We start from the raw sequence: 27,809 nt of genomic DNA, 5'->3' as shown, positions 1-27,809 counted from the left end.
CCCCTTGAAAGGCAGGAACATCAGGATGCAGAGAGCATCGCGCTGGGATGGACAGGGCAGGAAGCTCAAGCCTGATCGGAGGAAGTGCTTTTTCTCCCAGTGTTTAACTCAGCTGCACAATGCATCACTGCAGGAAGTTCTTGAGGCCAAGAACTTAAACAAGGCCCAAAAGGGATGGGGATGATACCAGAAAAGCCCCTCACAGACACAACCAACCGCTGATGGGAAATGTTTTTAACTGCAGTTAAGGACTGAAGCCCATTCCCGGGGGCTGGGTAAGGCTGAGACCCCTCAGTCCTCATTTCTTCCAAGCTTTTCACGTCAGGGGTGGCTTTGGAGGCCTCCTCTTGCTCCATCCACCAGCCCTTTACTCCTGCAAGCCTTTCCCATACATTTTAGGGCTTTCCCATGCTTTTTAGGGGGTTAACACCCTGTGGATGGTCACCACTTGTCACTGAGCTGTGGGAATGGACACTGGGGTGAGTGGGGCTTAGGGGAGCACTGGCTGGGTCTGTTGGGGAGCAGAGGCAGCTTGGCAGAACTGGAGGAGGTGAATGGGCCCGATGGGGCTGCTGTAGGGTTTGGGAGGGGGTCAGGGCCTATGGGTGGGTGCTGTGGAGGGATGCCAGGGGTAGAGAGGTGTCATGGGTGCTGTGGATCTGGCCATGAAAGGCACTGGAGGTGCTGGGGGGTGTCTGAAGGTGCTGATTCGGGTCTGAGGATGCTGAGGACTTAGGTAGCTTTGGGGGGGTCTGTTGGTAATGGGGAGGTCAGACAGGTGCTGGGGGGGTCTCAAGGTGATCATGGGCTCAGGTGGGTGCCCGGGGGGGGGGGGTGGTCCTGGGGCTCCTGGGGAGGTCTCAGGCTGGTCAGGCTGGTGCTGGGGGTTCAGGTGTGTGTGGGTCTGATGTGTTGGGGGCTCAGGCAGAGGCTGGGGGGTGCTGAGGGTACTCATGGCCTCAGCTGGCTGCTGGATGGGGTGCGTTAGGGTGCTGGGGGCTCAGGTGGGTGCTGAGGGGTGTCTGGGGGTGATGGGAGGGGGTCAGGCTGCTGCTGGGGCCGTTAATGGTGGCCTTGGGCTCAGGTAAGTGCTGGGGGGAGCCGCAGGGATACGGGGCTGGGCTTGAACGGGAGCTGGGAACTGCTCTGTGCTCCGGTAGGTGTTGGGGGGTGTATTTGGGGTGCTCAGCCCCACCGGGGGTTGCTCCGGGGCCTGGGCCGGGCCATGGCGGAAGCAGGAAGCGGCAGCCCGGCCCCGTGTCCCGCCTCCATCGCGGGCGGGAGGAGCCCGGAGCCGGCGGCGGAGCGGGGCAGCCGCCGGGCGGTGCTGGGGTGAGGCCGGGGGCGGCTGAGGGGGGTGGGACCGGGCGGGGGTCCGGGGGGGTCCGGAGCAGCGGCAGGGCCGGGCCTGGGGGGCTCCCGGGCCTCGGCGAGGCCTTCGGTGGGTGCCCATCGGTGGGGGTGGGCGTTGGGGTTTGCTCCTATTTATTGGCTTTAAAGCAATGTAATCATCCCGGCTGGAGCTGACACCTGAAGCGAGGGCGCTCCCGGTTCCGGTCCCTTTCGGCAGGGTTTGGGGCTGGACCCGCACCCCCGGCCGGGCTGAGGGAGGCCGCGCAAGCAGGGACCGGCTCGTGTTTGTTACCGGCTGTTGAGGCGAGCACCTTTCCCTTCTAACGGCTCCTCTCTAAATACTCAGCTTTCCACAGCCACACATCGGGGCCAAGAGCTGGGCCCTTGCGTGGAAACCCTTCAGGCTGAGAGCTGCTGCTTGTGTGTGTGGAGAGCTGCTTGTTCCCTCAGGGTGATGGAGTCCATAAGGGAACACACTAACATATGGGTGCCCCAGCTGAAAAGGCCTGGCTCTGAGGGGCTGCTGTTTGCAAGGGATAAGGCTCGCTCAGTGTGTGTGTGATGGTGAAGAGGGTACTGTAGTCTGTTGTTATCTTGTCGGCTGTATTGTGGTGATAGGAAGGGAAATAATAGGTTGTTATTTGCTTTTTAAGGCCTCATCTGTTCTCCAAACAATGTGGGAGCGTAATGCCTGATTTCCTAGCTGAAGATGTGGGTTACTTTTGAGTTTATCAAGGGGCTGTGTTGGGTTTTTAGCGTCCTGCAGGGATTGAATACAAAGGTGTTGCTTAGGGTTGAATACAAAGGTAGAGGTGGGAGAACTGGGATGTATCTCAGCATTTCATCACTGTAGGATGTTTCTGCTGTTCAGAAAGGGGGAAATCACCGTGTTTGGCACCATTTCTGTATGGATTGATTGTTTTAAGAGCAGGCCAACCCTGCATGGCTGGAAGCTTGTGAAATCTGCTGGAATTCCACATGGGAGAGCTTCACAGGCGAAAGCTTTGGCACACGGGAGCAAGAGGAAGCTAGATAACCCCTCAGAGCAGTTAGCACACCAGCTGTGGTGTCAGGGCAACTAGAGTAATCACAGAAGTTAGGGGGAAGAAGATGGATAATATCCTGCAGATGTACTGGCTCTTGCTTGTTGTATGAATCACGGCATTACATGAACGAAGGAGAAAAGCAATGCATTGTTTTACAGAGTCAAGTGCAAGCCAGGTGCTTCACAGACAAGGAAAGGTCCCTGCCTTGGAGAACCTAAGATCCAACCTGCTTTGGGGCAGCTGTGGTAGCCCATGGGGCTGCTCAGGTGGGAAGATCTGGGACAAATACGTGTGTGGAACGCAAGGAATGTCGGTAGCTCATTAACCTAGCAGAGCAGAGCAGAGCAGAGCAGTGTGTTCTCCTTGCCTGCTTGGGGTTAGGTTTTAATTTGGCATTTTACTCTCCTGGCCTTCCTAAGGCTGTGGCCAGAAACCTGACACTAATGGTAACATACCATCTGCCACGGACGGCTTGAGTTGGGTGCTCAGGCAGCTGCTGGCCGAATGAATGGGTTACTTTTCAGGCACATCATTTTTCTCATCTGATTCACTGTGGGATCATATAAACAAATGTGCAGAAGCAGAACAAGGAGCTGATCCTGGAGGGGGGAAGAGCAGTTGCTGGAGCTGGTAGCCTGGTTCAAAAGTGGTTTTCAATGATAGTACCTAGCATCGCAGGAAAAAAGGTATTAAAAATGCTGCTGTTTGGGTTCTGACTTGTAGGGACACATGGTTTAGGGGGGAAGCTGTCCTCCAGTTCTTTAAAGGCAAATAATATTTCAAGTTTGGTTGCCAAACAAGTGAATCTTAGTTCTTGATATGTATACATATGTACATTTATGGGTGGTTTGTGCTGTAGGAGCAGTCAGCGTGAGTTACAGCACAGCAAATTGAAGTTTAGGTAGCATGTTATGCAGCACTTGTCAGCTTGTTCTCAAGTGAGCCAAATGCATCTGTGCTTTTGAAATGCTGTGCTGTGAGGTGTGTGCAGAGCAGACCCATGCAGGTAGTCATACAGTTCCCATGGTGCAGGAACAGGCTTCACTGAGCAAGTTGGTGAATTGGGTGAAGCTGCACAATGTGTTCATGAGCTGGCTCCTGGTGTGAGGTAGTAGTTAGAGTATAAGGAGGACAGGGGCCTGATTTCCATTTTCAGCAGTGAGCTGGGTGTATGAATCATGTATATCATCAGATATAAGGAAGCTCATCCCTGTGAGGGTGCTGAGGCGCTGGCACAGGGTGCCCAGAGAAGCTGTGGCTGTCCCATCCCTGGCAGTGCTCAAGGCCAGGTTGGACACAGGGGCTTGGAGCAGCTGCTCCAGTGGAAGGGGTCCCTGCCCATGGCAGGGGTTGGAGCTGGTTGAGGTTTAAGTTCCCTTCTAACCCAGACCAGTCTGGGATTCCATGCTGCTTGTGTTTTTACATTTACAGGTCCTCAGCCTGAGCTTTGAGGGCAATGCCTTGCTAAACTCTGCTCCCCAGAAAGTTTCTCTTGTCCCAGTTTGATCAGGTTCAGGTTTTCCCAGCTCAGAAACAAGAGGCAAAACAAGACCTCACAGATGCTCCTTTCCCCAGCAGTGTTTTTCCAAGGCAAAATGTCTCTCTTAACAATGGGATTCTCACGTTGGCAGCTATTAGCTTGTCCCACAGTTTCTTTGCATCATTTCTTCAGCCCATCTGCTGCTCTTGGTGCCACGAGGCTCTGCCTTTGTGGCAGATGAGGAGGGGAGTGGTAGAGGAACACATTTCTTGTTTTGGCATCTTAATATTGATTGCTCATAGATGTGTTCTTACAAGCTTCATGGTGGGAAATAACTTGCTGTCAAATGCCATTTTGTCTCTGTCTTGGATTCATAATGCAATTCCTGCTGCATTTCTGCATGAGAACAACCTGCAGGCAAACTCAGAGGAACCCAAGAGCATTTGCTGCCTGCAGAGCATGCTGTTATCATGTTACTGTTACTCAATAATCACTTGGCTTGGACAGAAGGTTGCAAAAATGGAGACCAATTTTAAATTGTTGAACTTTGCCCCATACATATTGTTTATTTCCCTCTCCTGGTCCTATTGCTGACAGGGGATTTAATGAAAACAGATCTATGTTAAACTAAGCGACTAACATTGCGCTGCAGGAGAGCTTAGCTTGGCTGCTGTGTGTGACGATCAGCTTTGTATTGCTGGCTTTTGTACTTGGTGAGCAATCACTTCATAGGATGGATTCATTTGGAATAGATGAATAACTGGAGTTTCATTGATTTCTGGGAAGCTTTGTTCATTTCCATAAGCTGCGAATCTCAGGCAGTTCTCTTGTCAGGAAATCTCATGGCTTCTTTAGGTTCCTAGGAGATCCAGGACCAGCAGAGATTGTTGGGACTACAGCTAAATGGCTGCAGCCTTTAGCTGTAAAGAAGTTTTGCCTTCCTCTTGCTTAGGCATTGGGATGTTCCTGTGATTTCTCTGCACATGCTGGTGCTGAGCTGTGCTGCTGGAGTGGGTTTTCTGCTAATGTGCTGGATCTCTCCACAGGGATTTTTCATCGGAGGCCATGGAGCTTTTGTCCAACGAGCTCAGCATTTATGACAAGCTCTCAGAGACGATTGATCTGGTGAGGCAGACTGGCCACCAGTGTGGGATGTCAGAAAAAGCCATTGAGAAATTCATCAGGCAGCTCTTGGAAAGGAATGAACCCCAACGGGGACCTCCGCGGTATCCTGTCTTAGTGGCTCTCTACAAGGTAAGATGGACTCTTCATTAGGGACTGTAGTGATAGGACAAGGGGTGATGGGTTTAAACTGAAAAAGGAGAAGTTCATGTTTGATACAAGGCACAAGTTCTTCCTTGTGAGGGTGGTGAGGTGCTGGCACAGGGTGCCCAGAAAGATGGTAAATGCTCCATTCCTGGCAGTGTTCAAGGCCAGGTTGCACTGAGCCTTGGGTGACACGGTCTAGTGTGAGATGCCCATGGCAGGGGGATTGGAACTCGATGATCTTAAGTCCTTTCCTACTTAAACCATGCTATGATTCCATGTCTTTTGTGCATGCACAGAGCATTTGAGGGCTGGAGTTCTCCTTTTGCACCTGAGCCTTTCACTTCCCATTGCATTTTCTTGATGAATTTCCCTAAGTTCTTAATTTAAAAAGCTGTGAAGTGTAGCTTCCTGCATCCCTTGAGCTGGTTTGAAAACAGAAGGCAGCTGACTGAGCTTTGAAATTGCTCATGTGTGCTGAAAATTTAACATGTCAACACCTTCCTCTCCTGAAATTATTAAAGAATGAGACTTGCATTGATCCTTCAGGCAAAGATTCCCAATGTCAGCACCCTGAGAGGAAGTGTGAAGAAGGAAGGAAAGAAATTCAGGGTTGAATAATGAAGAGGTACAGATTCTGTTTCTGACCCTATCACAAGCTTCTACCTGGCTTTTTTCTCCTTATAGTCTATAAAATAAACCTGTTGCCATGATGCTCAGTGCTAGAAAAATGTTTTGAGACCCTTAACTAAAAGATGCTGTGAAAAGCTCCGCAAAGTGGGTGAAAGGATGCTGCTGTTGGCTAGGTTTGAGCTGTTTGCTGCAAGGATGACAACCTTCCCACTGGTGTAATATTCAGTAATATTTTAGTGTTGCATTTAAATCTACTCAATGGTTTCTATTAAAAAAAATAAGCTTTCTTCCTCATATCATATAGAAGGCTGTAAAATAAGGCAGGAAACTGATAATTTGAACTTTCAGCTTCTGTTCTTGTTTTTGTTGTAGGTTCACTTTGACTTTGGCTGGGATGGAGGGGGAGAAATGTGTCTCATCTCTTTAACACTTATTTGGGATTCTGATATGGAGGAGGGAGTGGTGCCAACTCTGCCAAAGTGGTTTGAGGCTTGACGAATGTTTGCACAAAGCCTTGAAAACCTTGTGCAAAGAGGGGCAGCAGTGCAAAGAGGGATGGCAGCAGTGCCAGCCTTGATCTGAGCAGGTTGGAGGAATGGGAACTGTTTGTAGATAATCCTCATTGCTCTGGTGCTGGATTACTTACAGTGCTAAAATCCATGAACACAGTTATGTAGCTGGGTTTCGAAGGCTGCTTAATTTCATCCTTGGACAGCCCTACCAATAAAACAAGAGTGACAACTCTGTGTACATAAATAGCACTGCAGTTGAATGAGGAGCCACAGCAAAAATTGGAGTGTTCATCTTATGGTGCACAACCAGAACCCTTTGATAGCAGCCAGAGGTGTGTCCTGTTCTGAAGACACAGCAGCTGGCTGCACTGTGATAACTTCTGTGCCTGTTTTCTCTCTTAGGGCCTGCTCACCCTGGGACTGGTGTTGCTGACTGTTTACTTTGTGATCCAGCCATACAGCCCGCTGCCGCCTGAAGCTCCGCTCTCCAGAGCCCATGCCTGGGGCTCCCTCATCGGTCACATCCGGCTGCTCTCTCTGCCTATTGCCAAGAAGTACATGCTTGAGAGTAAGGAAATGATTTCTCTGCTCCAACATAAGCCTCGCAAGAAATACCAAGTGAAATATCAGCCATGCAAATCGTTTGAGTGTCTCCCTGAGCACCAAATAACAAATGTGTTACTGGCATGGCACCATGGTTTCCTCTCTTCCTACCACTGTACTTAAAAATAGCAATCTGAATTCTAGCTAGGGCTCTTTTTCTTCCATTCGCTGGGGTATATTTGATCTCTACCTTCATAATTTTGTTCTTGCACATTCTCTTTTCCCTGCTTTTTTGTACCTCAGTTTTTTTCTTTCACAAGAGTTCCCCTTCTTCTAAAAATCTCTGCAGTTCTGAGAATCTGAGATAGTTATGCTGGGTAAATGTCACCCGTTTTATTTCTTTCTCTAAGTGAGCAAACAAAACCAGTTTATCAACCAGATCTTGATATCTGTGAGCAAAGGGCAGAAGCCTCAGCATGTGACCCGAGTTTAAGGAAAAGTGGTTTTTGCCAAGTGGAGTATTGGGAAAGGACTGTGGGCTTGAGAGCCACAGTGTTTATAGCAGTTAGTGTAGGATTAAGGGTAAGGTGTGCGAGGAAGGGAGATAAGCAGCTCCCTGTTGCGGTGGACACATCATGGGACAGGAGCATAATAGATTTTCCTAGATTGGTGTAACAGAAATGGAAAAGTTTGAGTATTTCTTATTCTCAGTTAATCATTTCCACTGACTTAGACTGGCAAAGGGGTGTGAGCATGGGCTCAGCCTCTCTGATAAAACACAAAGACTGTCAGTAATGATAAAGCTGTGAATTATTTTGGGCAGAGATGTGGCACAATGTTGATCATCTGTCAGCTCCCTGTAAAAGCAAACTCCTGTTTCCATGCCCTCCATGGGTTTATATTTAGCTTGGGCAGCTCATTGTGTTAGAGTTGTCTGGGCTGCCTCTGACCTTCCTGCTGGAGCTAAAAAGGGCTCCCTGAAGTGCCGGTGCTGTTCTGTGCTTTCTCTTGTGTCTCCCTCTCTTCCGCTGACATGTGGGATTGCTGTTGATTCGGGTTGTAGGGCTGGGACAGGGTATCCCCCATTGTTCCTCTCCTTCCTTATACACTGGGAGCTCTCACAGGGAGGAAAAAACAAAGGCAAGGAGATGGCTGATAGCCACTTGATGTTACTAGCCTGCTTATTTACTCCACTTCAGCATTGACACAAGTGAACACCCCTATGCTTCTGTATTGGGAAGCAAATCAATGGGAACTATAATGCTTGTATTTATTTGTTTAGTGAATTTTGTGGAGAAAGTTGACAGGTTCTTCCTTCAGATGCTGCAGGACCCCCTTGTATGGGGAGAGCCCAGGGAGGTTCCTTGGGACAGCAGGATGGATGGAGAGGAAGGACACAAGGCTGTTAAAATGTATATAAAATCCCTCATGCCTCCATGAGTCCTGGAACTCTTCTGAAGTGATGAGCAAGAGGGTGGGCAGCAAGCCAGCCTTGGGCAAAGGAGGGCACAAGGCAGTTCCCACTCTGTTTTTCCGACAGGATTAGGTTGTAGTGGAAAACACAGCGTGTCCCAGTTAACAGATTTGCTTGGGATGGCTGGGGTGGCTTTGATCCTGCCTCCGCAAAAGGAACTGGGCTAGTCCCTGGCTATTGGAATGGGAGAGTGCAGCACCAGGCCTGAACCTTGGCTGGGTTCCTGTGGGAATCCCTCATGTGCTGGCTTCTTGCAGGCAGCTGCAGCCACCAGGGCTGTCCCAGCAGTGCTGGTGTCAGCTTCACAGCTTTCATCCAGCAGGGATCTGGAAGAGGGGGCTTCATGTCATGGGGCTGAGTGGTCTCCCAAGCTCTCTTTCAGCCCTCTCTTATGCATGATGTAGTATTTTGCCCTTAATTTTGTCTTTTTCTGCCGAAGGGAAGGGGTAAAGCTACATCTTGTCATCCTGTTTGGTAATGTGAGCATAAGGCTGGGAAGGTACCAGGGACTGAACCAGACATCATTGGTCATAATCACAGGCCGGGATTACCAGACAGCCCTTCCTTCATGGGAATCTCCAGAAGCAGAGGTAGACACTGGAGAGCCTGTTAGCCCCTTAACTACAGAGGATCCAGCCTTGTTAGAAAGCATGGGCACAGTCTTCAGCCCCAACTTGGTCCCAGAAACAAAGATGTCTAAGAGGACAGGTTCTCCTGTGCAGAAGACAGTGTGCAAGAGACTGAGCAGCAGAGAAAACTGCTAAGAAAGGACTCCCTGTACAGACTCCTCTTCCTTTCTCTATGTAGATCCTGGGAGATGAAGATTTTGAAGAGGGCTGAGGATGAAACTTGGAGCTTTCTGTGCTTGGGCACCAGTTCAAATCCAGCTCGAGCTGTTCTTGTTGAAAGCCACCTGGTAGCAGTTTGAAGGCTGCCTTGGCCCACCAGCAGTGCTGGCAGACATCCCTGGCCACTGAGCTTGGTGTGGACAGAGCCCAGCCATAGTGAGTGTGGGCACATGGGTGGTCCAGTTCACTTCCTTCAAGTGCCTGAGCAGGCAGGGGCAGTGGCCTGGGGCTGTGCTGTCCCTCCTGAGCCTGCTCAGGCTTGGAGCAGCTTTCCTGTTTCCAGGATTGCAGGATGGAGCCAGTTCCCCTGGTAGGTGTGAGCTGAGCAGCCAGGTTTGTGTTGCAGAACAAGGGGAGCTCGGGTACCTGATTTCTCCTCCAGGAGGCAAAGGCCCATGTGAGAGTGGTGGTGAGGCTTTGGGAGGAGCAGGGGTGCAGGATACTGCTCCCCTCTCCCTCCAGCTCAGGATGATCTGCCTTCACTCTCACCTTTGCCCTCATCCCTTCCACCCCAAGAGCTGTCCTCTGGATGACAAGGGCTGTCTGTCGGTGGCTGTGGGTGGATCTGAGGTGAGAGTGCTTTGTGGACACTGCTCCTCTTGTGTTAAGTTTGTAGGATTAGGTCCAAAGTAAATTTCCTTTTTGCCTGTCTCTTTGCTCTGTTGTTTGCTGCTTTCTCCCCCGTATCAATTCCCATGTTAAGTCTAATGTTCCTGCTCTTTGTTTCTTCAAAGCTGACTCTTGGACCCTTGGGTTTGGAGTTTGTGCCTCTCTTTCAGCTGTTTTCCCAGGACTAGGAATCGAGGTCCCTTTGGCTGGGGAACAGTTTTGGTGGAAATGTGGTTTGCATTTGCTTTTCCTGAGCTTATGTTTGCACAGAGCTTGTGAGAGCCCCAGTGCTGGGTCCCACTGCCTGCTCCAGGCTGAGGAGCACCTCTCACCACTGCAGCATGCAGGGTGAGCCGGGAGGATCAGTGCTTCACATACGCCCAGGGATATGATGGGTTTGCAGATCTCAGGGCTTTACTTGCTGTAAGGAACACTGGGTTTTGGGTGGGCGTGTGCGTTAACTCAAGGCTTTCTAGTGCAGTTGGAAGGAGAAGGTAGGCCTGTGTAAGCTGGAATCTCTGCTCTGACACAGGCTGACAAATCATAGAATGATTAGGGTTGGAATGGAAAGGACTTTTAAGATTGGTGATCCTGCCTCTCTACTCTGCTCTCACGAGACCCCACTTAAAGAACTGCACAGCAGTTCTGGTGTCCCAACATGAGAAGGACATGGAGCTGTTGGAGCAAGTCCAGAGGAGGCCATGAGGACGATCAGGGGCTGGAGCACCTCCTGTATGGAGCCAGGCTGAGAGCATTGGGGCTGTTCAGCCTGGAGCTGAGAAGCTGCTTGGAGACCTCAGGGCAGCTTCCAGTGTCTGAAGGGGGCTACAAGGATGCTGGAGAGGGGCTCTGCATCAGGGACTGCAGTGACAGGACAAGGGGTGATGGATTCAAACTGAAACAGGGAAAGTTCAGGTTAGATACAAGGAAGAAGTTCTTTACTGGGAGGGTGGTGAGGCCCTGGAACAGGCTGCCCAAAGAAGTGATAAATGGCAGTGTTCAAGGCCAGCTTGGACAGAGCTTTGGGCGACACGATCTAATGTGAGGCATCCCTGCCCGTGGCATTCCCCCTGTGTTTCATTTCTCAGGTGCAAAGTAGGGGTACAACTACTCCCTCTCCCCTGAAAGCATTGGGAAGAAATTTATGAGGTCCCAAAGTCTGTAATAATCAGAGCCAAATGAAAAGGGATTTTCTCTTTTTAGTGCCAGACATTTTAAAACCACAGTGGTGGTACTCTGTCTGTTCTCCAGAGGTTCTTCACTTCACAGCTCTGTGACATGCTTATAGCTTTCTCAGTGTATAAATCTGAGTTTTGGTGTCAGCTGGTTGATGGCTGTTCCCTGCCAGCCCCACAGAGCAGTGACATTATGAGCAGACCCTGAAGTTGCTCTCACATTAACTTGTGTGCCTGCCTGTGGTAAGTTCACTCCATGCAGCTCAGCAGAGGTCATGGGTGGTGAACAGGCTTTAGTCCATCAATGTGACAGTCTCCACGTGTATTGATAGAGGGGTTTGTAATAACCTTGAAGAAAATCCAACTTTGCTTCTAATAATGAGCCCTGGTCCTGACTATGTTCAAAATCAGCTGGGTCAGTAGCTGCTCAGCACACCTCAAATCAGACACAAGCACACCCATATCTCAGTGTTGTGCAAGTTCCCCCCAGCTTGGAGAAGTTTCCTTGTATTAAATACCCCTTTTTGCCTAGACCAGGTAGGGCTAAAACCGTGTTTATGGGGCTTATACATCATCTGTTTTGGAGAAAGGAACCGTGGAGGAGCAGCATTGAAGCAGCACCTTGTGAATGGTCTATGACTGTCCCATCAGGGGGCCTGGTGGACATGAGAGCTGTTTGTTGGGGACAAGCCACAGCAGGCTGGGTTACAGGGAAAGGACAGCAGCCTCTGCTCCTGACTGGCCACCTTCCCTTCAGCTGCAGGCCTGCCTTGGGCCCTGGCCAAGTCCTGTCTTCTTTCTGATCTTAACCCCTTGCAGGCAGCCACATTTCTCTCTGCTTCACGCTCCTCCCCTTGTGCTGCAGCCCTGCAGTGTTCAGCCTTGGTGCAGCTCTGTGCAGAGAAGGAGCAGCCGGTGTGCCTGCCTTCCCCAAGGGTGGGCTTTCTGCTGTTTGAGCCCAGCAAGACCCGAGCCAGGCTTTCCCTATGGGTTCTGCAGCCCATGCTGCAACTGAGCTGCTGGGTTCAGTGATGCATGAGCCCAAGGAACACAGGCCTGCCTGATCAAAAGGGTTGCACAGCAAGGCAGCTTGGGAGGTAAAGCAGGATCTGATTTCTAACTGCTTGCTACCTTCAGCAAACCTTCTCCCCTTGCTCACAAAGGGTCTTACTGTTTGTTTCTTCTTAAGCAAAGTCAAGCTCATTTGCTCTTGTGTTTGTGCATGTTCTCATGCACCCACTCTGGTGGCTGGAGCGTTTTGAGGTGGATGTGTGCATTGGATATGAGTGTGATGTAGGCTCAGCACTGCACAGGGCTTGCTCCCATTGCCACACAGCTGCCAGTTTATCTCTTCTGTTTTATGAGTGTCTAAATAACCGTTTTATAATACAGCCTGAAAGGGATCAACAAACCTGTGTTGGCTCGTCCAAAGGGGAAAAACCAGGCTGACTTTGCAGGGCAGGGTGGTGCCAAGCTGGTTTCATATACTGCTTTGGCCTCTCTTCAACCAGTGGATTGTTTATTTGGATTTGCTGGCAGTAAACTAACTGCAAATCATTGTGGTAATATGGAACATGAGGAGCTCTTCCTTTTGCTTCTATGTTTTGATGCTCAGAATTCCTTGGTTCCTCTTTTATGGAGCAGGTGGGTTTGCTTTCCTGGAAAGAGAGCGTGCCATCCGTGGCCTGTTGCAGAGGCATTCAGCAGCCCAGCAGAGCCCTCTCTGCCCTAGTGACACAGACACAGCCAGACTGAAGCCACCATCAGGCAAGTGGCAGCAAGTGGGAGGGATTTGTTTCAGCAGTGAGCCACACTGCTCATGCAGACGCTGCCAGCACAGCACAAGCTGGCTTCCAGGGCAGTAACCAGAAGTGCAGGCTGGAGTGGACTTTGGAGGCTTTCCTAACAGCTTGGTCCCTGCCTTCTGGATTGGTAGGTGCAGATTTCTCCTGGAAATAATGCTCTTTCACCCCAGAGGACTGCGTTCCTCTTGGGCTGGGCCAGGCAGGCTTGATTTCACAATGTTTCGTTGGATCAAAATCACTTTTGTGCTTTGCTAGAGGTTGACTAATCCTCCTTTGGTTGTTTGAGCAGCCGTTACCCATTAGTGAAATGAATGAGCAGCTCTTGGAGCTGTTGACTCTTTACCCAGAACAAAAACAAAGGTTTCTTGGTGGGTTTATTTGTAGCTGTTATTTTGTTGCTGGCTGTTCCTAAAAATGCAGTGAACCAAGCTGGGAGACACTTTCTTCTGGCATAAATGTATTAAATATACTCAGAGCTACAAGGAAGCTAACTATGAAAAAGAAGCCAGGAACCTGTGCTGAACAGGAACCATCTTTGTAGTGTATATTTAAAACCTCCACTGTGATGCATTCCTTAATCAGGCCTTCCACACTGTAATCAATAATCATTCCTTAGGATTCGTGTCTGACTTGCTCAGGCACCCATCGTTGAGCCTGACTTGGACATGATGTTATAAATGATTGAATTAGTTTTTAGCCTAGTGAAAGATTTCAGCAAAATGGAGCTTGGGAAACATTGGTTTTGCAACAAAGCTCTCCAAATGTCTGGTGAACCGTGCTACACAGTAACTACAGCTCTTCATTTCTGTCTGTCTAAAGTGAGAATGAGGAGATCTTCCCACATTATAGATTGAGATCATGAATTCATACCTAAATTGCTTTATCTTTCCATAAAATCTGGGAAATGAGGCATGGTGATAAGCATAGCGTGTATCCTGCTGCAATGGCATAGGACAACAAGTAACAAGCTATTTACTTAAGGAGTATAGTACCTGCAAGTGTGCAGTGGTCCCAGGGTGGTAAGTGACTACTTGTATCTCAGGAGCTGGTCCAACCTGGCCTTACATAGTTTGGCTATCAAAGCAGTAACAGTGGGTTATGGGCTGCAATTTCACTTCAGGGCTAAGGGCTAGACCTTGCAAATTCCTGTCCTTAAAAGAATGGATAACAGCACTGTAAAATTTAGTATCTGGAAGGTAGATCTGTCCAACTGGAGGGAGAGCTGCAGCCCTTCTGTGCTGACAGTAGTTGGACATCAGAGCATCTTGTGGGCTCTTCATCACAGCCTGGTTTGTGTTGGAGGGGACCCGAAAGCTCCTCCAGTTCCAACCCTTTTGAACGGTCCCCCTTCAAAGCAAAGGCTTTGAACCTACTGCAGAGGCAGACTGATACTTCACCCTCGGTATGGTCCCTGAAGAGCCCAGAGCAGCCTCAGATCTATATGGGCAAGTTTCCATGGGGTTTATTGCTTTGCTGCAATGGGCAGAAGCAGGGCCAGTAACCTCTTAGCTTCCAATCTGATCGTCCACACCCAGCATCTCTGGGGTTGTGCTCACACACCCCTCTCGTTCTAGGGACAGCCAAAAACTTGGGAAATCCTCTGAAAATGGCCAAGAAGGGAGGAGTACTCCTTTAAAACTGATTGTAAGTTGAGAATTATTATTTTTCTGCATAGTGGGAAGTACAGTCATAAACTTCTAGCATGAATCATAGATGTGTGCTGAGGAATTCTGTTATCTCTTCATCTGTGTTGTGTTAGCAGCTGGAAGTCCCCAGCACTACCTCTGCTAGGAGCTCTCCTGACACAGAGGAGAAGACAGCTCTTCTGGAGAGATAATAAAGCATAAAAGCAACTATTAGGTAGGTCTGACTGATAGGGAATTGCGGCTCCCCTCAAAAGGGGGTGAGAAAGCACTAGCAGGGAGGTGAATTGGGACTGGCCTGTGCTTGTGTTGCGTGATGGATAGTTGTATGTGTCAGTCCTACAGCTGCTTTCCTACTCTCAGCTCCGTAGGGATGGCTGCACACACCCAGCACTTCAGTGGTTGAGTGTGAGTGGATGGGCCTGTGGTGTGACGCTTGCACTGGGATGCAGAATGCATCTTTTCAGTCTCCAAGCAGACTGTGTGTGCTGACAGACAGAGCTCGGCTTAACCCGGAACAATCCCCCAGGGTGTCTGGGCAGGGTGATAATGTAGAAGGAATGCAGGGAGGGTAATGGAGAGAGAATCAGCATCCTCACTACACTCCTGCTGTGGTCCTCAGTGTGCAGCTGAGTGCCCTCTCCTCTCCCCAGTCTCTTCTCCCTCCCACCATGGGCAGGGCAGGCGCTTCTCACTGCCAGTACTTGTTATGCCAGTCACACACATGCTGGTGCACAGACTAACACCCTCAGCAATCAATCTAAAAGATTAATTACCAACAAAAAAAAGAGATCCCACAACCCCACTTGCAGCATTTGAAATGCGCCTCAACTGTGTTCTGCTTGGGTTATTCATGGGGCAAAGAAATCACCTCCTGAATCAAGCAATTGAGAATGCAAATATCCCAGCCTGGCTCAAAAGAGGAATCAAGCTCTGTACTGTCCAGCTGATTTGCATCCCCTTACGTGGGGTCCTGCTCTGAGCCCAGGGAGAAAATTTAGGGACAACTGTGCTTAATGCTCTGGGATGAGGTTTCTTAAGTTTTGCCCAGAGAGAAATTATAGTATTGCTGCTCCCGGTGTAACAGACCATAAGATTTCTTGTTCTCTTCATGGCAACTGCCCTTCCTCTGGTGAGATCTTTCAGCCTTTTGTTTCCTGTCCCTGACCAGCTGTTTTTTGTGAGTTGTTTTGTTGTTGTAAAATTGAAGCTTTTTACAGGCAGGGGAACAAAGATGTTCTTTTTTCTCTTGTGAGCAGGGAGGGAAAGTAGGTTGGAGCAGGTTCTCATGGGAGTGGGACTTCTGCTTCCAATAAGGATTTTACACTTTCTTTTGCCTTTTTACCCTATTCCCTGAAAGCAGTGTGGACGTGTCTTCCAGAAAGATTAGGAATTACATCCTGATCCTTTTCAGTCCCTATCCCAGCAGTGGGGTGGGAAATGCAGCAGTTGGGAGTAGGTTGGAAATAGAAAGAAAAAAGCAAAATTAATCCCAATCTGCTCCTTCTTGTTATGTCCCAATGAACCTAAATCCTCTGTAATGTTCCTTGTTGTCTGTTGCGGATGTCAGAGGGAGAAGTAAAACAAAAGCTTTCCTGTTAAGTGCTGTTCATCAGTTATGACCCATGCACAGAAGCATGAGCATGGCTTTAAACCACGATGGCAGTAACAGGCTGTACAGGGTCTTTTTCCCTCTAAAATCCACTGTGCATCCTCCTTTCTCCAACTCCATTTTTCAGACAGGCTTCACTGTCTTTTCTTTCTCCCCTTTCCCTTTCCCATTCTCTCTGTTTCTGAGTGGGTGGCCTGCAGCCATGGCCAGGAGACATGACCTGGTTTGTCATGAGCTGTTTTGACATGTGCTGGCACCATACAGGACACATGGGCCTGTTCTGAGGACAGATCTTCAGCTGTTCTGTGTGAGATGTGTCCCAGGCCTCGGGTTTTTCCTGACCCACCCTGACAATCCCACTTGGGTGGGTTTGCTGCCACTGCCTGAGTTAAACCTGGAATCATAGAATCACAGAATAGTTTGGGTTGGAAGGGATCTTAAGATCATGCAGTTCCAACCCCCTCTCATGGGCAGGGACACCTCACATCTCCCCATTGCATTAAAGCTGTGGAACCAGGGCTATCACTGTCATGAAATTAGAGCCATAACCTTTTAGTGTGGCAGCTGCTCCTAGGGATCCTTTAGCATAGAAACACATGGGGAATTTAGCATCATCAGCTCTTGTCCTGTTCGTTCAGTGCTGCCATATGTGGCTTCTGTTAATGGTTGCTTACTAGTTTGTGCTGGGAGGGCTGTCAGGTTGGAGGAGGGAGGCAGGATAGAGGCATCAAGTCGTGGTTTCACATAAAAACTGGCTATTTGAAGATGAGACATGAATTACAGGCCTGTTCAACCCATTGTGGTGCAACAGTGATTTCTGGGATTGAAAATTGATATGGCTGTGGTTCAGGGGTTCCTCATGATTGGACTTTTCTCCCCATTTCATCTTCAAGTCAATGTGAATGGAAAGAGCAGCAGCACATCCTGGTGAGATCCTGCTCTCCCTGGTTTCTTTTGCACATCAGAGACTGGGCAAGCTTTGCCTAGGACAGAGAATTTAACACAGAAGTAAAGGGGGCTGATTTCAGGTTTCATGGCACCACTGCTAACCCTGTTGGAGATACCCTTTTCAACCAGGGTCTTTAATTTTGTCTCTGTGTTTCATGTTAGGGATAATGAGTTTATCATCAAGTCTCTCCATTTCATTTTTGGTCTTATTAACCATGTTTGTCTTGTTGCTTCCCCAGAATGCCAGGACTGGTGGGCAGCAGGTTGCAGGCAGAACATTTCTACGCTTCCTGCAAACTGCACAGTCTGTTCTGCTGTGAAAAGCTTCCAGATAGTGACAGACTTTGGAGAACTATCAGAAAAGCTCCAGAGGCCTCAGCCTTTTCTAATCAAGGTAATGCAGAGCTTTGTAAGGCTGGATGGTTAGTCCAGATTCACCAGCCAAAGACCCCTAGCCAGTATTTTCAACTACAAACTGCTGATTGAGGTAGAGCATGCATCTAAGACAACATTTAGCCCCAGTCGAAAGATATCAGGGGGAGAGGAGCTCTCTGCATCCTTAGCAAGTTGTTCCTCTAATTACTGTGATTGGAAACAGTAGTCTCGATGGCTGTCCCTCTTGGATGCTCTTTGGCAGGATGGAAATGTGAGCGGGGGGGAACATCAGGTGCACAGCTCTTATCTTTGGTTTGTGTCATTTAAGACAGGGCAGCATCTCTCCTATGAAGAACTCAAACGTTTTCAGTCTCAGGATCCAAAACTGGCAGAGGTTATAATAGAAGAAAACTCAGCTGAATTGTGGAGCTGCCCATTTTTCTTTCCCTGGTGAGTTAAAGACAAAACATGGGATAGCTGATACACATCCTTTCTGCAGAGGTGTCCACCCTCTTTGCCTTGGTTGGACTTGATGATGTTAAAGGTCTTTTCCAGCATAGCTGTTCTATGATTCTGTAGGAACAACCAGGAGCTTGTGAGCTGCTCTTTCACATGGAGCAGGGGAACAACAGTGAGTTATGGCCTCTGCTTGCTGGCACTGATGTAACCCAAGGAGAAGGTTTACACTGAAAATGGGGTGTTGTGGCTGGGAATGTTTGCAAGACAAAAATATCCCAGTAACTGCTCAGTGTTGTTCTTCAGGCCATACATTGATCATCAGGGCTGTGGTCTGATCACCTGGGGCAGCTGGTTTACATCTCTGATCCCCTCTGTCTGCTTGGTGGAAATCCTCCACCATTAGTGTTGGCTGAGAAGGGGGATACTGTGACTTCTGCAAAGCACTGAGGAGTAGCAGAAAGCAATTTGTATTTGGTCCCATGCAGGAAAAATGGCCAACCCAAATCCTGAGCTTTTTTTGCTGAAGCCTTTAGTGTGGCTCCAAGCCATGTTAACAATTCAGAGCTCTTTAAGGTTACAGAGCAATCCAGCAATGTCTTTTCATGTGGAGAAGGGTGAGGAGAACATGAGGAGGTGCCACCTGGTGTGGAGCAGGAGCTCCACAGGAGCCAGCAGCAGCTCCTGGCATGTTTGTATGAGCAGAGGAGCATGGTTCAAGCAGAGCTGGAGAAGGGCATGGTGAAGCCTGTGCTTTAGATGGGATCTTCTTGCTGCACTTGTCAGCAGCACTGACAGACAGATCATCAGGGTACAGGAGTGTTAATCATGTCACTAGACTGAGATGTAAAAATAACAATCCCCACCCTGCCTTTTCCAGTTATGCTCCCTGGCCTAGAGAATAGACTTATATTCCCCCTCCTTGCCATGTGGTTTCAGTTATGGTTGTGTCCAGTACCACCTCTGTATCTGTGTAAATAACGGATATGATCGATGACTCAGATCATTTTAAGGGAAGAAGGTGGGAAGTTAACTTTAGGCATCCATCATAATCTTTGTTCCCTGTTATGTGGTCCTGCTATGGAGGTAGATAAGAAGGAGCATGGGTTTAAAAGCTGGGAAGTCAGATTTGCTCCTAGCCCCTGGGGCTGGGCTGCCATATTAAGTAGAAAATAGTCTTTTAAACACAAGCATTTTCATTGCATAATATTTCTTGAATATGGATTGTTTTGTTTAGGAACAAATCTGTGAATAAAACTCGGATTCTTCAGGAGTTTTTCCCTGCTTCCTCTTTGCTGTCCTTCCCCAAGACAGTGTCCCTGCAGAGCTGCTTCCTCATCCGCCATCCAGATCTGGGGAATAAGGTGAGAAGAAATTCATCCCAGAGACATTATCTCCTGACTGTTAGTTGTCCTCCAGAAGCTCCAGGTCTCGGGGGGATTTGCAGGACGTTTTCAGCTGGTGCAATCCTGGCAAGAAGGGTTTAGGGGTTAGAGTTCTGTCCATCCCTGTGTAATGTGGAATCTCGAGGTTGGTGTGCCACCCAGAAGCTGTCTGGCTTTGTGCAGGTGGTACACCAGCCCCATCTCCCTCAGCAGTTAGAGATGCCCAGGTAGTGTCCCAGCTCTGTTCACTTTCTGGGTGAGGAGATGGTCTTCTTGTGCACAGTTGGACAGAATTCATTGAAGAGTTGCATTGTAGGAGCTGTTTGGGGCAGTGAGTTTCACCCCTTCTGAGATACCTGCCAACGAGGTGTTTCACTGAAGGTAGTGACACTTCAGGCTTCCAGCCTGATCTCCTCCTGCTGTCTTGTGGGTTTTGTGGGTGCAGAGAGCCTGTATTGCCGTGGGCAGAGATGGGAGGAGGAACCTTGCATGCAGCTGAGCTCAGGTATGACCTACTGGTAACTGAGAGGAGCAACAAAGCTGTGGTTTGTGCTGTGTCACCTTGGTGCAGGGCAGAGACTTGCCCCTGTTTTGGTCAGACAGAGCCAAGAGAAGCTGGCAAAGCTGTTGAAATGTTCTCCTTTCATCCTAGAGCTACAGTCTGCACAGCCTCTTTGCTGTTGGAAGTGGACAGCTCACCCTGACTGTCACACCTCTAGACAAGTGCAGAGGACACTGTGAGATGTTCAAGGTGGAGCTGGAAGCTGGAGATCTGGGTGAGTACTGGTGTTATAGTATGCAGGGTCTGGAAGATCCCTTGGTGTCAGGAGACTGCTTCCAGCTGGGTCTTTCCTGTGTGACACCTGAGAAGGTGGTGTGTTTCATTACCACCTCCAAACTGGTGTGTGCCTGTTTGTCCCAGTACAGAGATCATCCTGGACTGGGACACGTGTGATGTTCAGTGTGAAAAGTGAGCAGGTTGGGCTGCACGAGACATGATGCTCTACTGGGTGTCACAAACCCAATGTGTCACAGAGGGCAGTGTCTTTCCAAAGAGCTTCTGCATACCTGCATCACTTAATGGGAAGTGATGTGAAGCAGTCATTAAGAGTGGATTCATCTAATACAGCCTCTTCATTGCCTCTCCCAAAGGTTATGCCAGCACAGATTACTGGATGATGAGCTTCATGGCCAAAGGGACAGAGCCAGCAGTGATTTGTGATGGAGCTGCTAGCTAAGGACATGGGTAGGAGAACAGAGCTGTTTCCAGGACAAGAAGACTCTCAGCTTTGAAGCCAAGGCAACGTCTTGCAAGAGAATAGAGCTGGGGCAGGCAGCTTTGCCACCCTGCATGTTTACAATGTTTAAAAAGGACTGTTTTCCTGACCCTTGAGGTAATTCTTTGCCTTTCCCCAAATGTATTTTGGGAGAAGCTCAAGCTATTTATGACCTTCCCTGTCCCATCAGGTAAGCCCTGGGTTTGCAGCAAAGGGATTTCTCAGGATGAGATTCACTTTGTGTCTTTTGTGGACTATGGCACTTCTGAAACTTCCTGGGGGGTTTGGGAGTGGAGGGGGTGTGTAACACTTGTGTGTACATTCCTCCTGAGGAGGAAGCTTTGAGCCTGTCTTTTCAGGCCAGCTCTATAAAGGGAATGAATTGATGTATTCCATCTTCACCCTATCTCCATCACATTTGCAGCTGTGTGCCTCAGTGTGTGCCCCATAAAGCCCATCTCTGCTCCATGCTCCAGGGTTGAGATGAACCTTGCAGCCTAAGGGCAGAGACCCTCAGCATTGTTCTTGTACCAGAATAATCTGTTCAGGCCTCTTCTTTGTGTCTTGTGATCCCTTTCCTGCCATTCTCTGTCAGCAGGTTATGAGTAAGTCATATCCTAACTGTGCTTTTTCTTTCCCCACCTCCTTTCCTACAAACATACCAAGGCAAGTTCTGTGCTGGTGGTGCTGAGGGCCTCATAGTTCTGGATGGAGACAGGGCTGGGGGCAGAGCAGCTCTGTGCAAGTTCCATCTCCTGATTCTGCACTTCAGACACCAGGGCTGCTCCATTGTTTCCTCCTTGCTTTGGGAGGTGCTGCCTGTGTCCCTAACCCTAACCCTACCCTGTGCCCAGGGTACCTGCAGGAGCACCTGAAAACTTCCTTATCCCTGGTAGTTTTTTGCATCACCTCCATCCAGACCTGGAACTCTGTCTTCAGAGTGAATGTTGGTTTTTCCTGAGTCCTTTCCAAGTCGCCTTCATTTGCTTCCTGTTGCTCGAGCACTGCTCAGCAATGCCCTGAGAGAGGCTCAGTTTCAGTGTTTGCAGGCTCTGGATGCTGAGGGCTCTTCCAAGTCTGATCCTTTGGGTCTGATCCTGTTGTGGAAGATCATTTACAGATGTGTCAGGGCTGAACTCACAGGCCAGGGCTGAGGTTCAGGACATATTCTCACACTTGTTAATATGGAACTGGGAGGGGTTTTGTTTGAAAAGGAGCTAACTCTGTTCTCAGGAGCAAGAACCTTTTCCTCAGTAATGATTTTAGGTACATGTAAAATGACAGATTGAAAACTGTCTTCCCAGCCTTTGTTTTTGAGTGAGACCAGGAGAATGGGAGCAAACATTGTGCTGATCCTAGTAAACTCTGACAAAAGCTGCCAAGTGGGATGACCACGTCTGGCTCCTGTACGAGGCTAAGGCAGAGGACAGTTCCTGCTCCAAAGAATTCAGTCTGAGGCCTTGACACTACAAACATTTCTATGCATAACCCTTGGTTTTCTCCTGTAAACAAATGAGAACAGCCCCAGGACTTGTGTCAGTCTGAGTGCATGGCCCTCAACACTGCACCAACACACAGCACGTCTGGTAGAGCCAAAGGGGGAGAGTGTGACTGAGTCAGGACAGGAAAGGACTAATCTCATTTGTGACAAACTGCTAAAGGGAGTTGGATTAAAATGCTGCCATCAGTATAATTAATGCTTGGGGGGTGTTTTCCACTTGTGACACTACGTGCAACCTTGCACGTGCCAAGACACACACACCCCTCCTCCTCTCTCTCAAAGCCTGGGTCTTAGTTAATGGAAATTTGGGGGTTTGGTGATGGCAGAATTAGGGCCTCGTTAGTGACTGTTGCTATTTACACTCTGGCAGCTTCTCAAGTCAAATTCAAAGGCTGATGAGGTGACTTCACCTCTCACTGGGGTTGTACCTGAGCCATGTGGTTAGAGATGTGTATGGGGAGAACCTGCTGGGTCTATGACTGTGGAGGCTGTGGGTGCTTTGGTGGTGCTGCCACTTCCAAGTGTCCTTGAATGTAACTTGTAAAAGCTGCAGAGACAATTCTCAAAGTGTCTGTGACATGCCTGTGTTGTTGTGAGTCCCACCTAAGCCATTGGGGCTGTCTGGATCCTTTGGGATGAAGCAGAGAGAACGGATCTATTGGTGTTTACTGTTTAAGCTTGGGGGAAATGGGAGGGCTCCAGGGCAGGTTTGTGCCTATTTAACAGAAGTGCTCTCAAGTATTGCTTCTCCCATCCTCAGAGTTGCAGCTGGTTGGACAGAAGATGGTGAATCTGGCCTGTTTGCAGATCAGCTTTCCAAGTGCACTTTATGGTCTGTGCATAAGTTTCCAGCTCTGTGTCTAGGCAATACATTGCATAGATCCCAGCCGTGCTCCCTTTGGAGTTTACATCATTTGTTTTCAAACTTCCAGTATATTTTCTCTTCCTCTTCCAAAAGCTGTAAGGAATTAGCTGCTAAACTGAAACAGGAGGGCAGTTCTCCTGCTGATAAAGAGCTGATCTTGGCCCTGATCACTGTTGAGCCCCAGTCTGTCGCACGGCTTCTAGAGCAGCTCCTGTCTTCAGCTGCCAGAGGAGCCGGGATGGAAAACTCAGATGTGAGGCCAAAGTGGCAAGACTGGGGTGGACAGGAGGAGGCTTTGACCCCTTGGCCATCCAGGCAAGCAAGTCTTGGTTGTCTTCCTCACCCAGGGCTCCAGCTTCCCCTTGCAAGGGCTATAGGAAGGAGGCTGTGGCTTCCCTAGAGAGCCTGGCAGCTCTCAGAGAGCTGCTGAGGCTGAGCTGGGGGAGATGTGGCTGTTTCCTCAGCTACTGAGGCATCAATCAGATGAATCACTGGGGTTGGGGGGGTCCCATGTGCTCTCCCTCAGCTCCAGCCTCCCTTTGGCACTTGGATGGATCCAAGTGTCCGTGCTGGTTTGGACAATCCCTGCTCCCCCCCTGGCCAGCTCAGGGGGGTGCCAATCAATGCATGCAACTTCACTGTTTAAAGCCTCTTTGTGTGCTCAGAGCTCTAGGCATGAGCTGGGACATGGGCTCTGTTCACTCAGAGGCTGCAGAGCTGCTCTGGAATCACAGAGAGCGGTACTACCCGAGAGCCCGGTGGGCAGAGGGGAGGAGGGACCATCCCTCCACTTGTCAGGGTACAATACAGGCTGTCACCCAGCAGCAGGGCTGAGGCTCGTGGCTTAAAGCTGTTTCCATAAGCAGGGTCATTGCCTGTTGCTCTCAGCCAGTCCTGAACTCAGGGTAAGTGAAAGGAGGGTGTTATTCCCTTGAGCACCAGGGGATCAGCATCCCCTGTGGGAGCCAGGCTGCCAGCTCCTTGATTCTCTTTTCCCACCCCTTTTGTTTCCCCCCCCCACTGGCATTGCACACACCAGTTCCTCCAGGGCAGCCTTCCAGGTCCCAGCCTCAAACTCCCTGTGCAGTGCCCTGGAGAATGGGTTTCCTGGGAGCCCTGTTGCTTCTCCCACTGCATCAGAGCCCTCCTGCTCTCATGGCTGCCACCCCAGCAGGTCCCACCCTGAGCACGAGATGGGGAGCAGAGCACCTCAGCACTGGAGCTGAGCTCATCCCAGGCAGGGGATGCTCCTGCCTTTAAACCTGTGTTCACGTTGGGAATGCTGCTCCAGGAGGGAGTTTTGCAGATCCCAGGCTCAATGATCTGAGTTTAGCCCCGTGGCTCTCAGGAGGAACAGGATATGTTCTGTATTGAGGCCATGGTGGTGGGTGGGCAACAAGCTTTAGCTTCCCACAACCCAAACTGTCACCTCTTGCTACATTTCCTAGGTAGAACTCTGCTTTCTCCTCTTCAGGAAGCTCCTTCCTGCCCAGGATTTACTGTCCTGCTGAGTTAAACACGGGAGATGCTGAGCTTGCCTTTTGCTCTGGAGATCCAAGCACATGGCAAGTGTTACCTCTCTGTCCTCAAGGAGAGCTGTGTTAGAAGGGCTCAGGGGTGCTGGGAAGTGAGCTGGACATGCATAAAGACTGTTTTGATGCTGAACACTATAAATTCAGTGGTGGATTAAAAGAAAAAAGGATGTAAATATGCACTTAATGCAGAATTTTATGGATGGTCCTAATTTAATATATTGCAACCTTTGTAAATACTTGGGAAAAGCCTGTAAAGTGTGTAAATAAATGAGATTTGTATGGAAGAAGAATAAAAACAGTTTTTACTTTTTGCAATTAAATCCAAGTGTTTAATGCAGCTTTTCCCCTTTCCTGATTCATTCTCGTGTTGTATGGCAGTCATTGGGGGGGGGTATTTAACCTTTTTAGGGCACTTTTTCTGGGTGGAAGTGTCATTCACTTAATGAAAAGTTGGAACATTTTCATTTGGAAGTGTCTAAAGGAATAATTTGGGGGATGTTCTGTCAGTTTTGGGCTGGTTCCCAAGGTTGGTGCCTCAGCTCTGCTGGTCGTTCCTTTCTTCCAGTACCAGTTTCTGCCCTCCCTTCACAAGCTGTAGAATCCCAGCCTGGTTTGTGTTGGAAAGGACCTTAAAGCTCCTCCAGCTCCAACCCCTGCCACAGGCAGGGACCCCTTCCACTGGAGCAGCTGCTCCAAGCCCCTGTGTCCAAGCTGGCCTTGAGCACTGCCAGGGATGGGGCAGCCACAGCTTCTCTGGGCACCCTGTGCCAGCACCTCAGCACCCTCACAGGGAACAGCTTCTGCCTAAGAGCTCAGCTCAGTCTCCCCTCTCTTGGGCAGGTTCAAGCCATTCCCCTTGGCCTGTCCCTACATCCCTTGTCCCAAGCCCCTCTCCAGCTTTCCTGCAGCCCCTTTAGGCACTGGAGCTGCTCTCAGGTCTCCCCTTCAGGAGCCTTCTCTTGTCCAGGCTGCCCCAGCCCAGCTCTCTCAGCCTGGCTCCAGAGCAGAGCTGCTCCAGCCCTCGCAGCAGCTCCATGGCCTCCTCTGGCCTCGCTCCATCAGCTCTAGGTCCCTCTGGTGCTGCTGCCCCAGAGCTGGATCAGGGCTGCAGGGGGGGTCTCCCCAGAGCACAGCAGAGGGGCAGGTTCAGCTCCAGGTCCCGTTCTGATGGCACAGGGAGGAGGCATCAACCCTCTGTGCATCCCCCCTTCCCTTCCCGGCAGGCTGGGGGAGCCCCAGGGGGGCCGCTCCTCGCTGCTTCCCCCCTCACAGACACGGGGCTGGCCCAGGTGGGCTCTGACTCCTGCCTGGGGAGTCTCCCCCCTCCACCCCATTCCCAGCAGCTGGATCTCGTTGCCTTCGTTTCCAGACACAGCTGCGCCCAGGGCCAGGGGAGGACCCTGTATAAAGCAGAGCTCTGCTGCCTGCTTGGGGCTTCTTGGTGTGGGTCAGGAGGGAAGGGACAGGAGGTGGAAGAGGATCCGTAAGCAGGGGCCTCAGGGATGGCTGAGGTTCGGAGCAGCAGAGGTTCGGATGCAGAGAGCCCATCCTGGGGTTAGGCTGCAGGCACAGGGTCCCTCCTGGGGAGCAGACCCTATGCACTCGCTGGCACGGGCCGTGCTGCTGCTCCATCAAGGCCGATATGTGAGCTGGGTGTGTTCCTGTGGCTCCCAGCTCTGCTCTCATAAAGAAATCCATTTCCTCCCCAATCTTCAAGCTGTTGGGTGTTCCTTGCTTTTGGGAGGTGCTTTAAAGCTGACTGCCAGAGCCGTGGGCTTGCAAAGAGCAGAGCTGGCTGCATGATGCTGAGCTCAGGTCTTCCTCCCGTTGTCCTGTTGCTCACTGTGCTGGAGCTGAGCTCTGATGCTGGAGCATCGCTGAGCAATGAAGAAAAGAAGATCATCTTGGATGGGCATAATAAATATCGCTCCCAGGTATCTCCTCCTGCCATGGACATGCTGAAGATGGTAAGTGGCTTTTGGTGCAGGGGAATGTCAGAGGGGGTTTGGGTAGTGCAAGCCTCAGTCTTACTGCTTGTAGGGATTTGGGTTTCCTTTAGGGGTGCAGAGCAATTCTTGGGTAGGGTTACAGCCAAGTGCCAATGCCTCTAAAGAGATCAGTTTCTGTTCACCTATAGAGATGTTTATGATCATTTCTGGAAGTTCCAAAGTGTGATCCGGGTGCCCTGATGCTCTGTGTGAGCACGATGCAGCTCCCTCTGTGAGTGCCTGCGGGAGCTCCTGTGATAAGGAGGATGGAGGAGGATGTTCTGCTCTGTGGGCATCACCTGGTGCCTTTCGTTGGCCTTTATCTATGGGAGGAAGCATCAGCTTCAAACATGACCAAAACAAGACAAAAGCTCATTCAGCTGCTTGGGTTTTCCATCCTGCTCCGAACCTTTGCCATGACTTGTGTGAGGCTCTTGGAGGTGAGGGATGCCCTGGGATCTGCTTGGGAAGCTGAGTCAGGTGCCCCCCATCGCATGTGTCTGCAGGGGGAGCAAACCCGAGCTCTGAAGCACTCTGATGGTGCTTTTAGTCTTACTGACCCCTTGGTTTGATCAGTGTTTGGCTGTTGTGTTCTATAGCACGTGAGGGGTTTGGCAGTGTTTGCAGAGCAGTGAGAGGAGGAGGATGGCTCTGGTCACACAGAGCTGCCTGCAGCAGCTGTCCAGGCTGAAGGAAACCTTTGTGGGCTGCTAAACGGGAGCGTCCTGAGGAAAGGAGGAGGTACAGGAGGTACAGGAGGTCTGAAGAGCGGCTTCAGACTCAGGGGACAGAGCCTGAACCCTGGGGATCATGGTCCCACAGACACCCATTAGGGCAAGGCACAGAAGACTCCGAGGTTAAGGGTTTGGAGCCTGAGGGAAACGACCTCTGCAGGTGCCTAAGTCAGCAGCAGCTCTGAGCCGGGGACTGCTGCTCCTGCCTGGAGCTGTCACTGGGGATCGGGGATGCTCCTTTGCTCCCTTCTTGCTTTGCTCCTGCTCCAACACCGTGAACCCGCTCCAGGCTGGAGCAGGGGTTTGGTTTGTGAGCACAGCACACGTGGAGCTCACAGCTCCTCCTGGGCACAGGTTACCCAGGAGAGCTCCATCCTCAGGCTCCCTTTGCCTCTGAGCTCCCTTGCCACCGAGCCCGGCTGAGCTCAGCCCCTGCTTCCATGTGGACACTGCTCTGGGGCTGTGGAAATGGTGATGGGGGGTCCCGAGCCTGAAGCCAGTCTGGTTTTGAGCGAGGCAAAGGCTGCAGGGGGGAGGCCCTGTTCATAGACCCAGCTCTGGGCAAGGGGTTTGCGCTCCTAAACAGGGTTTGAGCCGCCGCTCTCAGCCTGGCTTGTGGCCATGGTGGGAGCTCAGTCACCATCCATGCCCCTTTCAGACACCTTGGTGCTTCCTTCCCCTCTAGTGCTGCTGCTCAGGGCCTCATCCACACCCTGATGGGGACATGTCCTGCACCAGGGCCATGC

General features: G+C 50.2%; 1 protein-coding gene across 1 annotated transcript; it reads left to right on the top strand.

The window, feature by feature from the left end:
* Positions 1-1,280: 1,280 nt before the first annotated feature.
* Positions 1,281-24,661, top strand: C16H6orf89 (chromosome 16 C6orf89 homolog). The gene is made up of 8 exons (XM_034069811.1): positions 1,281-1,332; positions 4,926-5,133; positions 6,693-6,858; positions 17,187-17,341; positions 17,651-17,772; positions 19,016-19,142; positions 19,816-19,939; positions 20,316-24,661. The coding sequence occupies exons 2-8, from the start codon at positions 4,945-4,947 to the stop codon at positions 20,399-20,401; spliced, it is 969 nt and encodes a 322-aa protein (XP_033925702.1). The 5' UTR covers positions 1,281-1,332; positions 4,926-4,944; the 3' UTR covers positions 20,402-24,661.
* The last annotated feature ends 3,148 nt before the right edge of the window (positions 24,662-27,809 follow it).

This window comes from Melopsittacus undulatus, chromosome 16 (assembly GCF_012275295.1).
Source record: "Melopsittacus undulatus isolate bMelUnd1 chromosome 16, bMelUnd1.mat.Z, whole genome shotgun sequence".
NCBI classification, from domain to species: domain Eukaryota; kingdom Metazoa; phylum Chordata; class Aves; order Psittaciformes; family Psittaculidae; genus Melopsittacus; species Melopsittacus undulatus.
This window is presented reverse-complemented; position numbering and strand designations above follow the sequence as displayed.

Excerpts from the sequence above, each read along its gene's own strand:
- C16H6orf89 (XM_034069811.1), top strand. The coding sequence starts at position 4,945 with ATGGAGCTTTTGTCCAACGAGCTCAGCATTTATGACAAGCTCTCAGAG. Across the intron at positions 17,342-17,650 it reads CTCAGCCTTTTCTAATCAAG|ACAGGGCAGCATCTCTCCTA; the intron begins GTAATGCAGAGC and ends GTGTCATTTAAG. Across the intron at positions 19,940-20,315 it reads GCTGGAAGCTGGAGATCTGG|GTTATGCCAGCACAGATTAC; the intron begins GTGAGTACTGGT and ends CCTCTCCCAAAG.